This window comes from Lycium barbarum, chromosome 10 (assembly GCF_019175385.1).
Source record: "Lycium barbarum isolate Lr01 chromosome 10, ASM1917538v2, whole genome shotgun sequence".
Classification (NCBI taxonomy): domain Eukaryota; kingdom Viridiplantae; phylum Streptophyta; class Magnoliopsida; order Solanales; family Solanaceae; genus Lycium; species Lycium barbarum.
This window is the reverse complement of record NC_083346.1, coordinates 123,376,014-123,390,787: the sequence shown is the minus strand read 5'-3', so window position 1 is coordinate 123,390,787 and position 14,774 is coordinate 123,376,014. Positions and strand designations below refer to the sequence as shown.

General features: G+C 34.1%; 1 protein-coding gene and 3 non-coding genes across 4 annotated transcripts; all 4 read left to right on the top strand.

Annotated features, from left to right (window-relative positions):
- The first annotated feature begins 413 nt into the window (after positions 1-413).
- On the top strand, positions 414-4,717 carry LOC132614049 (large ribosomal subunit protein eL6-like). Its single transcript, XM_060328405.1, has 3 exons — positions 414-715; positions 2,047-2,318; positions 4,400-4,717. The coding sequence occupies exons 1-3, from the start codon at positions 454-456 to the stop codon at positions 4,553-4,555; spliced, it is 690 nt and encodes a 229-aa protein (XP_060184388.1). The 5' UTR covers positions 414-453; the 3' UTR covers positions 4,556-4,717.
- LOC132616397 (small nucleolar RNA snoR109) lies at positions 3,144-3,221 on the top strand. Its single transcript, XR_009573179.1, has one exon. It is a non-coding gene; the product is annotated as a small nucleolar RNA snoR109 (small nucleolar RNA).
- On the top strand, positions 3,892-3,983 carry LOC132616393 (small nucleolar RNA snoR109). Its single transcript, XR_009573175.1, has one exon. It is a non-coding gene; the product is annotated as a small nucleolar RNA snoR109 (small nucleolar RNA).
- Positions 4,718-4,981: 264 nt separating the features above from the next.
- LOC132616394 (small nucleolar RNA snoR109) lies at positions 4,982-5,072 on the top strand. Its single transcript, XR_009573176.1, has one exon. It is a non-coding gene; the product is annotated as a small nucleolar RNA snoR109 (small nucleolar RNA).
- Positions 5,073-14,774: the final 9,702 nt, after the last annotated feature.

The window sequence follows — 14,774 nt, the reverse complement described above, 5'->3', positions numbered from 1 at the left end:
TACGATGTATATATATATATATATATATTTTTTTTTTTACCTCTACGGAGTTTCTATAGAAGTGAAGGCCTAACTTCTAGGCGAATAAGCATAATTTGCTACGAAATTCCGCCTTGCATTTTTTTTTTTAACTCTGGTGGAGTTCGAATTCAGAATCTCAGGGATATTTTCGGCCACGTAAATTGCTGAAGGCCAAATATTAAAGACCGCCCCCATAATAGGATAGGATACCTGTGCCAATGATTGATAATCAAGTCATTGGGCTTTTACTGAAAAAGCCCAACTTTTGAGTCCACGCAGCAAAAGGGGCCAGATCTAAATTATAAGTATCAAATAATAATCTAAGTTAAGCCCAATGGACATTAACATTTAACCCTAGCTTGTGTATCTATATAACAATCTTGCTAGGGTTTATCCTAAGTCTCTCTTTCTCTAACAGAGCTTTCAACAACAATGGCGGCCAAAAAAACAACACGAAACCCAGATCTAATTCGTGGTGTTGGTAAATACTCACGTACCAAAATGTACCACAAAAAAGGTTTATGGGCTATCAAGAAAAAAAATGGTGGTAAATTCCCTACACACCAAAAAAAACCAATCACAGCTCCAACAACTGAAAAACCACCAAAATTTTACCCAGCTGATGACGTGGCAAAACCCCTTGTTAACAAACACAAACCAAAACCCACAAAACTAAGAGCAAGTATTACTCCAGGTACAGTATTAAATATAGTGATATTATTTTGTTTGCAATACGTAGTATAGTATTTTTCTTTCAAAACGTAGCATATACAATGTATGGGCGCCCGTGGCGGAGCCAGAATTTTCATTCAGGTTCAAAAATTGTAAAAGGTAAATATACGAAGAAGTCAGGGATTCAACATCTATTATATATACATAATAAAATAATTTTAACTTTAAAAATACACTGTAATTTTTCGCCGAGGGAACCCTGGACATACGCTGGCTCCGCCCCTGATGGGCGCACGTACAATATCTAAGTATATGCACGGATACCTTAATATGCATTTTTGGTACCTTTTGTAATATTTGTCTAAGCACATTTAACCTCCAATTAATAGAAATGTGCACTTTTGATCCATTTGCTTGTGATAATTATTAGTCGTTCTGCCACCCATTTATTATATTAAGCTTGTATTGTTACTACATGTTGTTCTTAAAAGTAGTAAATTATACACTATTATACACTTAATACAAGGTTGATACATTATGTGTAATGTTTTCCCTAGGTATAAAGTATATTGATATTTTATGTTGGGTTTTTCTTGGAAAATGTTGCATATATACACGGATAGCATATACACAGTATGTGTGCATACAAATATTGTGCATTCTGCTATAAATAATAACATAGTTATGTTTTGTAATGTTTAAAAGTACTGCTAAAATGTAATTATGGAGCACAATCAGCTACATTAGTCAATTTTTCCTAAACGAAAACCCACAAAGCTAAGGGCTATTATTTCTCGACATTATTTTTTTCCGCCAAAACAAGCAGTATTTTTCTTTCAAAATGTAGCATATACACTGTCTGCGGATGCATACAATATCAGTGTATATACACTGATACATTGTATGTTACAATATAGGGGTAATTGCATGTTTGGTTCCTTAGTTATTAGTAAATTCCGTTTTTGATCGTCGAAGTAGTTGGCTAAGCATATTTAGCCTTCAATGAACTAAAATATATTATCCTCAAATATGGGGTAGCAGTACAAATTTATTATTAACAGCTCAACAATAGATTAAATGTGCTTGACCAGAAATCACAAGGATCAATATCAGAATTTTTCAGTATTTCGGGGACTAAAAATGGTAATTTTCCTACAATATGTAAACCCGGATCGTGTATACGCAGTATGCACAAGTACAAAAATTGTGCCTACAATTTGGGTACTTGTACTTGTGTATTCTGCTATAAATGATTAAATAGAGTTATATTTTGTAATATTTTAAAATATCACTATAAAATGTAATTATGGAGCATAATTATTTACATTACTTAGTTTTTCCATTTTTCTTCAGGTACCGTGTTGATTATCCTTGCTGGTAGATTTAAGGGAAAGAGAGTGGTATTTTTGAAACAGCTTCAATCTGGGTTGCTTCTTGTTACTGGGCCTTTTAAGCTTAATGGTGTTCCATTAAGACGTGTTAATCAAGCTTATGTTATTGCTACTTCGACGAAAGTTGATGTTAGTGGAGTAAATGCTGAGAAGATTGATGATAAGTATTTTGCTAAACAAGCTGAGAAGAAGCAGAAGAAGGGTGAAGGCGAGTTCTTTGAAGAGAAAAAAGAGGTTTGTTTGTTCATTTTCTGCTTTAAATTCTTTTGTTAGTTTGTCTGATTTTTTGCCTTATATTCTGGTTAGATATATTGATTTAGTTTAAGTATACCCAGAGATTCTCATTTACTGGAAAATACAAATTTTCATCCCATAGGTCCGAATAGAGTGAAATGGATCATGAGGAGAATTCATGTAGCTGGTAGAACCTTAAAAATGCTTAGTTTAGAACCTCAAACATGTTAAAAAGATAAGATTTGAATATCTAGAAACTCAAAATGGAATGAAATGGACACAGAACATCAAACATGCCGAACCTCAAACATGTTAAAAAGGTAAGATATTTTTGACATATCGAACCTCAAAATGGAATGAAATAAACACTATAATGTGGAACGGCTGTGGAGACCCTTAAAAAACTGGACATAGAGAATTCACAAACTCCATTGTATGTAAATAAACTTTCGCATCCTACTATGCAAATCCCATTTTCCTTAGGCATATAGAAATCTATGATTCAAATTTGTTGGTTTGGTGAGTTAAGTGAATAATATGTGATCGAGGTCTCTCGAGCCTCCTTGACCAGAGTTTTAACTAATTTAGGGCGTTGATTGATTTTGATTGAATCATCTTAAGTTAGAACTGTCTGTTCTTCCAAAATTATGACTAAGCTATGTGGGCATCTAAGGTTAGGTTAGCAGGGGTGCCATTGCTCGGGTACATGTAAAATAAACATGCAATCACATGTTTTAGAAAAGATCCAAATGTAATGCTGGATTGAAAGCTACATTGTACCAAGAGAAGGGTGAAATTCAATACCCAAGATCTTGATTGCCAATGTGGCTGTAGCTACATGAATTCATTTGGCCGGTTGTTGTTCTACTGTCGACACATCTGCTTACCGAACTTCTTGCATTTCCTAGACTAGTTTTAATTCAATTACCTGTAATTAAAAGAATGGAACAGATATGGAGTATTTCCATTTTAAAAATGGCTATGGAGAATTCACAAAGATGGCTATCTTAAATTAGAGCATGCAACATGAGATTTTGTGGTCCTTATGCTGGTTTTCCAATATACCATTACTTCTAAAGAAACATGAGATTTCCTGGTTGAAATTGTCTATTCTTCCGTCATTTAATGACAAGTACACAAGTGTCCACGTGTTTATTTACAAGTACACGAGCAATGACATTTAAAATGTTAGCAGGAGTGCCATTGCTCGTGTACTTGTAATTAAACACGTGGACCCTGTGTAGTTGTCAATAAATGATGGATCTGTTGGCATGGAATTTAGCCTTTTAGCTACGGGGTTATCTTAGCCCATAACTTCGACTGAGTATGGATATATATATATATATATATGTAAAAACATACTAAAATATCAAGATATATCAGGTCTGAACCCATAATTTCATGAGTACAATGCTAAGAATCTTAAAAGTTGAACTGACTAAATTTAAATGCTTAATCCGCCTCTGTGGATTTGCCTTTGATATTAGAAAAGATCAGAATGTAATGATTGACTGAAAGCTACATGTACCAAGAGAAGGGTGAAATTCAGTACCCAAAATCTTGATTGCCTATGTGGCTGTAGCTAAATGAATTCAATTTTGAGATGTTAACTGGCCGGTTGTTGTTTCGCTGTCGACTTATCTGCTTACTGAACTTCTTACATTTCCACTACTTCTTGTAATTCAGTTACCCGTAAATGAATGAAATTGACTCGGATAAACTGCAACATATATGGAATATTCCCTTATTAAAATGGATATGTAGGATTCATACAGCTTAGTTTTAAATATTGCCTTTGAGAGAACAGAGACAATGGCGCTCTAGTTCCGTTGCAGGCATATACTGATTTCGAGTCCTTTCTTCATCTCTGCAATTTTATTCCATTGGTTGCTTCCATAGAAAGGTCTCACATTTGCTTCTATTTTTGAAATCTCTCATCTTCTTTATTAAAAAAAATACAGCTGAGTTTAACTAATTTTAATTGACGCCGTGTTGATTGATTTTGAATGATATATACTGATGAATCTTTGATCTGAACTGTACTGTTCTCTTCGCATGATATTCATTCTTGTTGATTGCAGGAGAAGAATGTGCTTCCACAGGAAAAGAAAGATGATCAGAAAGCTGTAGATGCAGCATTGATCAAGGCCATTGAGGGTGTTCCCGAGTTGAAGGAGTATTTGTCCGCAAGGTTCTCACTCAAGTCAGGCATGAAACCACATGAGCTAGTTTTTTAGGCAAACAAATTCTATAGTACTCTTTCTAAATCATTCTCTTTTGATCCTTTTATACGTTTGCAGCCTGTTCTGTTTGAAAGAGTTTAATGGTTCTTGCTAAATACTTTTTTGATGAGAATCATCTTATATTCGAATATGCAATGAGATTTTCCTCTGTGAGAACTGTTTATTCTTTGTGATAGCTATGTTTGAGTGTCACAATTTAAAATGTTTCTTGCTCTGCTGTCTTGCTTCTCTCATTCGCATGCGAGACGGATTTATGTCTGTTTGTGTACACATAAAATAAACATGCTTGCACTTTGGAGTTGTCAGTATGTGATTTATCTGCTTATATTAGATATTTTGAAATTGTAATGCTTGATTTAAAAGCTACATGTACCAAGAGGAGGGTTAAATTGAGTACCCTTGTTCTTGATTTTGCCAATGTGGCTGTAGCAACATGAATTCAATTTGAGAAATTTACTGGCCGGTTGTTGTTCTGCTGTCGACATATCTGCTTACCGAACTTCTTACATTTGCAGTACTAGTTGTGATTCATCTCTGTAGATATATATGTGTATGTGTGATATAAGGCCCTTGATGAGAAGGGGAGAAGAAGGAAATGGAATAGAATTTAGCCTTTTCAAAATGCCCTTTTCTAGATCATCTTTGCACTCTCCAGGCTGACTGCTTTGACTTCCAGCAGTTTGCGTCTATAGGTGCATACATGAAAAACACCATACAATTGTTTCGTTACCGTTGTTTTTGTGTACTTTGATAAGACAATTGAGTTTGATGTTGTGATATTAGTATTACAAAACCAGTTTGATCAAAGATCGACTAAAGTAAACAACTCTTCGATACTTTCTTGCTTTTCTGCAGTGTGATAGCGTGCCTGTGCTTATTCACCTATAAAAAGGTTTTCATAGGTGAATAATGTTCTTTTCCTTGTTGTCACCCTAATGTAGTTAGTGTATAGTAGTTTATTGATGAATTCATAGATTATGATAATAATCAAACACATCATTAACTTTATTCTGTTAAGAGTCTCTTATATGTTTGGAAGAAGGTTCATCCTTTAAAACGATGGTAGTGCTTTCAACATAAAATGTAGGCATAATACCCTCAAACTTGGCCTCAGCTTACAAGTGTGCCCATTAACTTTGGGTGCGGGCACCTCAACTAACTTGTATAAAGTTTAACACAAACATAAATGCTGACGTGGTACATCAAAGTATCAAAGTGGAGACAAGCTGAAATGCCTACACACATTCAAAGTTGGAGAGCATATTTGCCGGCTGAGGTCAAGTTTGAGGGTCAATTTATGTATTATGCCTAAAATACTTATCAAATCCAACAATGATTGTCTAATTAGTGTTATGGTTTTGAACATAAAATATATCATGCTTTTCCTGTCATGCAAACAAGCTTGGCAAGATTATAAGTTTGCTTTGCTTTTATCGCCATTCCTGGCAAAACTAAGTTCCAATCAGTAGACTATTGCTGTTTTCCCAACTAATGGTTGTCTTTGGTGAGTGTATTCAAATATTCGCATTGTACGTCATGACACACTTGAGAATTATTTAGGGACCTCAATGTGTTACTTCCTCTTACTCTGTTTATTTGACCAGATATGACACTAAGAATGCAAAGAAGATTTGCACTAAATTATATAAAAATTAGATATCTTTATAATGCTGACTACAGCGTCGATCTCATTCTTGGATCCTTCCATGACATTTTAATAACAGTCCAGCATGTATAAAGCTTGTCTACTCATATATCATGTACCCAAAAAGAAAATCAGTTTTTAACTGCACATAGTTAGAGATGTCCCAAGTTGTCTTAAACCGACACTATAGTGATAGCCGCAATTTCAAAGGTGCATTCTACCAAACGGGTAAATGAAATTGGAGAAAGGCCAGATAAATCACCCTTGCTAAGTAAGCATATCACATTACACAATTATATCTCAGAATACTAATGTTGTTGGATCCATCAAACAACAACTTAAATAAACTTGCTACTTCATCAAAACTTCCTACCGCATAAGCACCAAAATTTTCACCTACAACATCTTAATTCCAATACGTTCTCAATATTCATGCCGCACCATCGGGGCCCGTATTATTCCAATAATCAAAAGAACAAATTTCAGGACAAATTAGGGGGTTCTAAAAGTAATAAAGCGGGAATTACAATTCAGCATAGCAGAATTTCAAAGGGGCATTCTATCAAACAGGTAAATGAATAGGAGAAAGCCCACACTCTCTGCCCATGCTAAGTAAACATATCACATAACACACCCGCAAGGGTGACTCAGTTGGTTGAGCATGGGGCTTTCATAATGGAGGTCTCAGGTTCGAAACCCCTTGCTAATGACAGTAGGGGATTTGCCTTCTGGGTCGAGCTCGTCACATAACACAACTAAATCTTTATAATACTAATGTGATACATCAAACAACAACTTAAACAAACAAATTGGGTGATTTAAAGCATAAGGACCAAAAGGCTCAATTACTACGTCTCAATTCCAAACAAGTTTAGTCAACTATATAATACAACAACATTTAGCATCTATGCAGACCTCGTCCCTACTTTTGAGGTGTGGAGAGACTGTTTCTGACACACCCTCGACTCAAAACACAGCAATTATGAAAACATACGCGCTAACAACCAACAGGATATTAAGAAAACTGAAATAGAAGAGACAACAGATAGTAATAGAGAACTAGAATAAGGAATACGAGGATACTTCAATAATAAAAAGAGACAATGGTAAAGAATATACCTCAACTATCACGTTTTTGTGAGTTTCCTACCTAAATTATCACCAACTATTTATTAAATACACTTGAACTATCAAGTGTTCACGTTTTCTACCTGAACTATCATCAACTATTTATCAAGACACACCTCGACTAGTGTTGTAAACTCAAAAAAAAAAAGTGATATTTTTTACCATTATCTCTTAATTTTTTAATTTTCCAATTAATTCCTTCAATTAACTGCATGAAGTGTCATTTAGAACCATTTAAAAAAAAAATAAAAAAAAATGTACAATACGCACCATCAAATACTAGTCGAGGTGTATTTTTGACCATTATCTCTAATAGAAATGACGAAAATAATTCCAATCCTACTGGTCATAAGAAAAAGCAAAAAAACGTAACTATTTGCTAGCCTTCTACCCTAATTGTCAACCTCTACACCCTCCTATCTAGGGTCAGCTATATAATACTCAATATTGAATCCTCACCAATTTCGACCCATGTCATTCCAATAATCAATAACAAAAAAATTCAGGACAAATTAGGGGTTTATATAAGTAAAGCAAAAGTTGGGGAGCTTACCAGATCAGGTTTGAAAAAGTTGTGGACAACAGAGGCGCCAACAAGAAGGCAAACAACGACAACCACAGTTGTCCAAGCCATTGATGGAGTTCCTGTTGGCTTCTTATTTCCAGTTCATTTTTTTTTTTTTTTTGTATTTATTTATCAAAGTATTCTAGTTAGTTAATGGAGATATTTTTTGCATTTGTCTATAAGCTGTTTGCAGCTTATAAGCTAAAAAAATAAGTTGGGTAGTCTAACTTATTTTTTTTTTGCTTATAAGCTGTTTTCAGCTTATAAGCTGCTTTAGATAAGCTAAGTCAAATGGATCCAATTATTTTTTTGAGCTTATTTTAAGCATAAAATGACTTTAAACTGGTTAGCCAAACACTCAAAAATGCTGAAAACAGCTTATAAGCAACTTATAAGCCAATCCAAACGGGCTCTAAGTCTCACATTTTTTGTCTGAATTTATGTTTTTGTTTGTATACGGAATACCCTTCGGTGATTTTCTTTTTTCTTTTCCCATGTTGGAGATTTGTTCAACTTGTCATACTTGTTTGTGTTCCCAAATAAGCTTATTTAATGGGCTGTGGTTTGAACTTCTTTCTTAGAATGCTTTGGTCTAAGGAAATTTTCTCAGTTTCATTCTGTTTAGGGTGACATTTCCTTTTAACCGAGGGTCTATCGGAAACAGTCCTTCCATCCATAAAGGTAAAAGTATGATTTGCGTACATTTTATCTCTCAGACTCCACTTGTGAAATTATACTGGATATATTGTTATTGTTGTTATTGGTCCCTTTTAAATGTGGTTTAAAGTTGGAAAAATTACAAGATGTGCCAAATACTTAGAAGAGGTATTTATGAAATGTAGCTATAGTTTTAAAATTTTAAGAAACGTGAGGTATTTATGAAATGTAGCTATAGTTTTAAAATTTTAAGAAACATAGTTATATATTTTATGGAATGTAACTATCAACGTTGATATATATTTTTGCACAATTTCAACTGATACAATATGCCCTGATACAGTTTGATACCCGCATGGTACATACATTCCTGATCTCTTTCGCTAATACAACTCATATCCGTCCGAGACAATTCTTCCACCTAATACAGCAAATGCAGCTACATTTCATAAATACGCAAACTATAACTACTTTCCGTAGTTACGCTCTAAACTTATAAATTTTCTCTTTAAAATTTTGGCATGGTGATTAAGAAGATTATTTAACAGTAATAATTATGAAAAGTTACTTCATTAATGGAAATTACTCTCTTTTTTATAAAATATAAAATTAAAATAAATTGCTCTTTATCTTTCTAAAATGAGTAAATAAATATTGAGAGACCTTTAAGAAAATTATACAAATTATCTATTATATATTAGAGAAAAATAGATTTGGACTAAAATAGTTGATGTTTTATTGGTTTCTAAAGTGACACTTATTTTGGATCATACTCCCCCCATTTCATAATAAGTAGTGTTTTAGGCTTTTCATTTTGTTTCAAAATAAGTGGTGTTTTAGTATTTCAAAAAGAAATTAATCTTATTCTTCCAAACTTACCCTTATTTATAAAATAGAATCATTAACTTTTTTTTTCTCGGTATTAATTAGGGATAAATTAGTAAAAACACTCATAATTTTTTAAGAGCAAGCAATTTCTTAAGGGGCGTGCATAAGATAAAAGCACTACTTATTATGGAACGGTGGAAGTAATTATTTAGCTAAAATGACTTTTGAAAAGGATTCGGAGGGTGTTAGACTGGTAGTAGCCAATGCGCTTTTCTGATAATTAGGCTTCCTTCAATAGTGTGTAATTCAAACCTTTTAACGAAATTAGTGATAGTTAGGTTGGCCAAATATTGTATGTAATTCAATTTCATTCCCCCCACCAGACTAGGAGATGGGTCATTATGATTAAGGTACAAACTTTTTAGTACTGCAATTCTGCGATCAATTGGCTGATATTTTTACCAAATCATTGATTGACATTTTGCACTTTCATGCCTATTTTGTGCTGGTCTTTTAATTTTTATCCCTCAATACAAATAACTTTTTTGCGGGGTATAAGTTTATGTTTTCGTATCATAATATCTCACAAGTCATGCTTCACGCCCATAACGTACATTTTTTTGCTCGGATTTCCCTTCAAACGCAATGGTCTTTAATTTTGCCTCTCATAGCTGTGGTCTTTAATTTTTGGCCCTCCTACTTATTTAATGAAACATACAGACCTAGTTTACAAGACATAATCTGTATCATTTTTATCTTCAGAAACTAAACTTTTACCTTCCTCGGCATAAATTATGTAGGAATTAAGTTATGCTGCATAAGTTTTGTAGTATTTTTCAGATTAGGTTAAGTATTGAACGTTTTTTCTTATTCAGCATAATTTGTGTAGATGATATGATACATATGCCGAAATTAAACATAAACTATGCCGAGCAAAATCTAAAATTATGTCGTTTTTCAAATTATGTTGAGTATTGAATGTTTTGCCTTATCCGGCATAATTTCCGTGTATATTATGATATATATGCTTAAGTTAAACGTAAACTATGCCTTACGAAATCTAAATTATGCCGCGCCAAAAATTAAAGATCACAAATTTGAAGGGTAAAAATTAAAGACCACCTCGAAATAGGGACATTTGTGCAAATGACCCCGTAAAAAACTTATGACTCCCGAGGCATCAGCTCGATTCTAAAGGGGAAAATTAAGGGGAAAAAACATAAGTAGACAGAAATATAAAAATATTTACAAATTATTAACAGGTAAATGCAATAAACATTTTGTAGCAGTTTAATTAAGAATTCTATAGTAAAACAACTACCTATGTATAAGGAAACCTCCAACCTCCATACGTTCCTACTTTTTTGCTAAAACAACTTCCTATGTATAAGGAAACCTATGTTAAGTAATATTTTGAAATTAAAATTAATCAGAATTAAACTATACAAATATATATCACTAATAGGTGAATTCTGCTGTAACTGTCTTTTATATCCTATATACATATTATTATACCTTGTATAATAAATTTTATATACCTCGTATAATTTTATTATACATTGTATACATTTTATTGAATTTCTTAGCCTTATCTGACCTCTTTTTATGCTTTTATTGAGCCGAGGGTTTTTCGGAAACAGCCGTCCTACCTTGGTAGGAGTAATGTCTGCGTACACACTACCCTCCCCAGACCCCATGTTGTGGGATTTCACTGGGTTGTGGTTGTATTGTTTACATTTTATTAAACATAGTATACATTTCATATACCACGCATAATTTTATTATACTTTGTACGATAAATTTTATGATCTAACTTTTTGTCCTTTGGATGTAAGAATGGCATCTACTGGACAACCGCAATCGTCTTTGAAGAGACCTAGTCCTGCAGTTAATAGAGAATGATATAAACTGAGTATCACTCCTTTAGGGGTTGGAAATGAAGTGGGACGGTCCTGTGTTTACATGACTTTTAAAGGGAAAACAATCATGGTAGGCTACACACTTTGTCATTCTTTTTTTGGGGAACAAGTTGTGAACCTGATTCACTACTTTTGATGTTTTTTGGCAGTTTGACCGTGGCATTCATCTAGCTTACTCAGGCATGTCTGCGTTTCCCTATTTTGATGAAATTGATCCTTCAACTATTGATGTTCTTCTTGTCACCCAGTAAGTTTTCTGTGGTAGATCTTCAGTTCTATGATGCTCGTTTTATTGTTTGGAAGATTGTACCTCAATTTGACACTGTAGCACGAGTTATTTTATGACCGGTACCAATTTTTTTTTTGGTTTTGTTTTTTCTCTTGGTGGACAGTTTTAAATGTCGAGTGCTAGATACATTTTCATATTCTTTGTACGGATTGCACGATTTTCTCTATATTAAGACATTTCTCTTATTTCTGCTTCTCTACTTGGCCGTGCGAATTTCTAGGGAAGAGAAGACCTGTTCAGGGAGTAGCTGGCATAGGAATGTGAAACAATATGCTGATTATCCTTTTAATTATTGATCTGAGCCAAACTTTTGTAGATGATAGGACTGCCAATTCTAATTTGCTGGTTTCTTCCAATATTTTTACGTAGCTTCTCTCTCCTCCTCGTCTTTTTCTCTCTTACTCTGCTCTCTTTGCTGCCAATATCCTTTTGCTTCTCTTTTACCTTTCCTTAATTCCCTTGTTTCAGTAACTTGATTCCTTGGTCTTCCCTTTCTTATCTTATTACTTTTTGTTATTATAAGTTGCTTTTTTACCCCGTCTGTGCCAGCTTAAAATATTTGTGGAAGTAGAGAAAAGAAGAGGAAGTAAGAAAGAAGGAATTAAAGGAGAAAATAACTTTGCTTAAAGAGGAAATAGGAGGAAGTTAAAGCTCAAAATCACTTTCCTTTCTTAAAGATCCAAAGCCAAGTAAAGATAGCTACTTAATTTGTTAATTCCTCTATCTCCTAAAAAGAGAGAGAAAAAGGTTTTGTGGCCCCTTAGGTGAGATTTATTTTGCCCGCTGCAATTTCATTTGTATTTTCTTCTGTCAAAATAAAGAAAGGACAAGAAGCTTTTTCTGAAATCATGTGAAAGAAAGTTGCATGAAATGTCTTAAAATCACTCAGTATCAATGCAGACTTAAGTTAGAACGGAATTTAATGGAAGCAAGGTAACACCAATTAGTTGGAACTAAATTAAATCTTCTTATGTGACTGTGAGATTTAGAAAATCCGTAATTTATCTTCAAAGAATAATTATTTAGTATTGGATTACAATGAACATGAACGGAAAGAAAACTTTGCCTTATCCCCCCCCCCCCCCCCCCAAAAAAAAAAAAAAAAAAAAAACATGAATCGAAAGAATTATGATTGAACCCGATAATCCAACTGACTTGTGATTATAAGACCTAGTTGTTTTGATATCCCTTCCTTGACCTTTCGTTCTCTACATCCAAAAGATTTTTTTTGTTAGTATTGAACACCCTTCTGTTTTGGGATTCCTAAAATATTTGACATATTACTTCTAACAGTAGCATAGTATTAGTTTTTTTTTTTTTTTTTGAGACTTGTTAGTATTGAACACTCTTCTGTTTTGGGATTTCTAAAATGTTTGACATATTACTTCTAACAGTAGCATAGTATTTCAGATGAAGGCATTAGAGTGGATACTCAAAAGATTGAGGCTGTAAAGAATTGGCCAAGGCCCTCGACAACAATGGAGAAACATAGTTTCTTGGGTTTGTCTAGTTATTGCAGAAGGTTCATAGAAGGATTTTCTTCTCTTTCATCCCCGTTGACCAAGCTGACTCAGAAATCTGCTAAATTTCAGTAGATAGATGCATGTGAGCGATTTGGCCATCGATTTATGGGTGATGAGGTAGAAAACATCAATTTAGGACCAAGTCATCCCCACAATTCTTTCCAAAAATGGCTAAGGAATTTGGGATCCTATCGCTCACTATTGTTTTGGGAATACCATGCAATTTTACTACATGCTCAACAAATAATGATGCAACATAAAATGCATTATCAATCTTATGACATGCAATGAAATAAGCCATTTTTTAAAATCGATCAACAACATCCAAAATACTATCTTTACCCTTTTTGATCCTCGGCAAACCTATCACAAAATCCATTGAAATATCAAGCCACGGTCGTTGAGGAGTGGGGAGAGGAACATGCAAACCATGAGGAAGGATCCTAGACTTAGCACCATGACACTCATTGCATTGACCATAAATCTTAGCAACATCCCGACGCATATTAGGCCAATAAAATTGCTCATCTATGGTTCTACTATACATAAATATCTATCAAATTAAACAACCACAAATTAGCCAACAAAAGATTTCATCACATGATTCAATAGGCACATGTAAGTACTAAGAGCGTTAGTGAGAACGAAAGGCATCACCAACCATTCATATAGACCAAATTTGATCTTGGATGCCGTTCTCCACTCATCTCTAGTTTTTATCTGGATTTGATGGTATCCGCTTCTAAGATCTATCCTAGAGAATATGAACGAACCATTCAATTCATCAAGCATGTTATCAAGACGAGGGATAGGATGACAATATTTTATCGTGATTTTGCTGGTGGCTCGGCAATCAACACACATACGCCATGTTCCAGCTTTTTTTGGTACCAAGATCACGAGTACGGCATGTGGACTCATACTTTCTTGCACAACTCCCTTTTTAAGGAGTTCATCTACTTATTTTTGAAGTTCTTTGGTATTATCCCCGTTGGCTCTATAAGCCGATTTGTTTAGCAATTGGGAACTTGGGATGAAGTAAATTTGTTGCTCAATTCTCCTTAAGGGTGTCAATCTCTTTGGGAGTTCCGTTGGGAACACATCATCATAATCCTGCAAAAGAGAAGAAATAGAACTAGGCAAAGAAGAGGTTAGTACGTTATTGTGCAAAACTTAGTCCTTATGCGTAAAGAGGATCACCGGTTGTCGCTCTTCCAACTCCTCCCTAATAACCCCTAGATTTTACAAGAGGGCCACCTTAGCATTTCCTCTTGACTCATTTTTTTTCTCACTTCCCTCTTGAGTACTACTCCTTTCACTATTCCCTTGTACAACCTTGCCCTTTTCTTTCAACTCCCTCATTTTGTTATAAACTTCCCCAACTTGTGAAGGTGGTTGGTTCTCCCATCATGTTTGGTTGACCTATCATATTGCCAAGGTCTTCCAAGTAGAAGGTGACAAGCTTGCTTGGGAACAACATCGCAAATGATTTCATCTTGGTATTTTCCCACTTTGAACTTAATGATAACTTAATTACCATGATTAATTAATTTTGCAAATAGTTATTTTACTTTGTTAAGTCAAGAAGCTTAATTAATTGATTGAATAATTAATTCATCTCAAACGACAAGTTTTGGTTATAGTTGACATGAGAAAGAC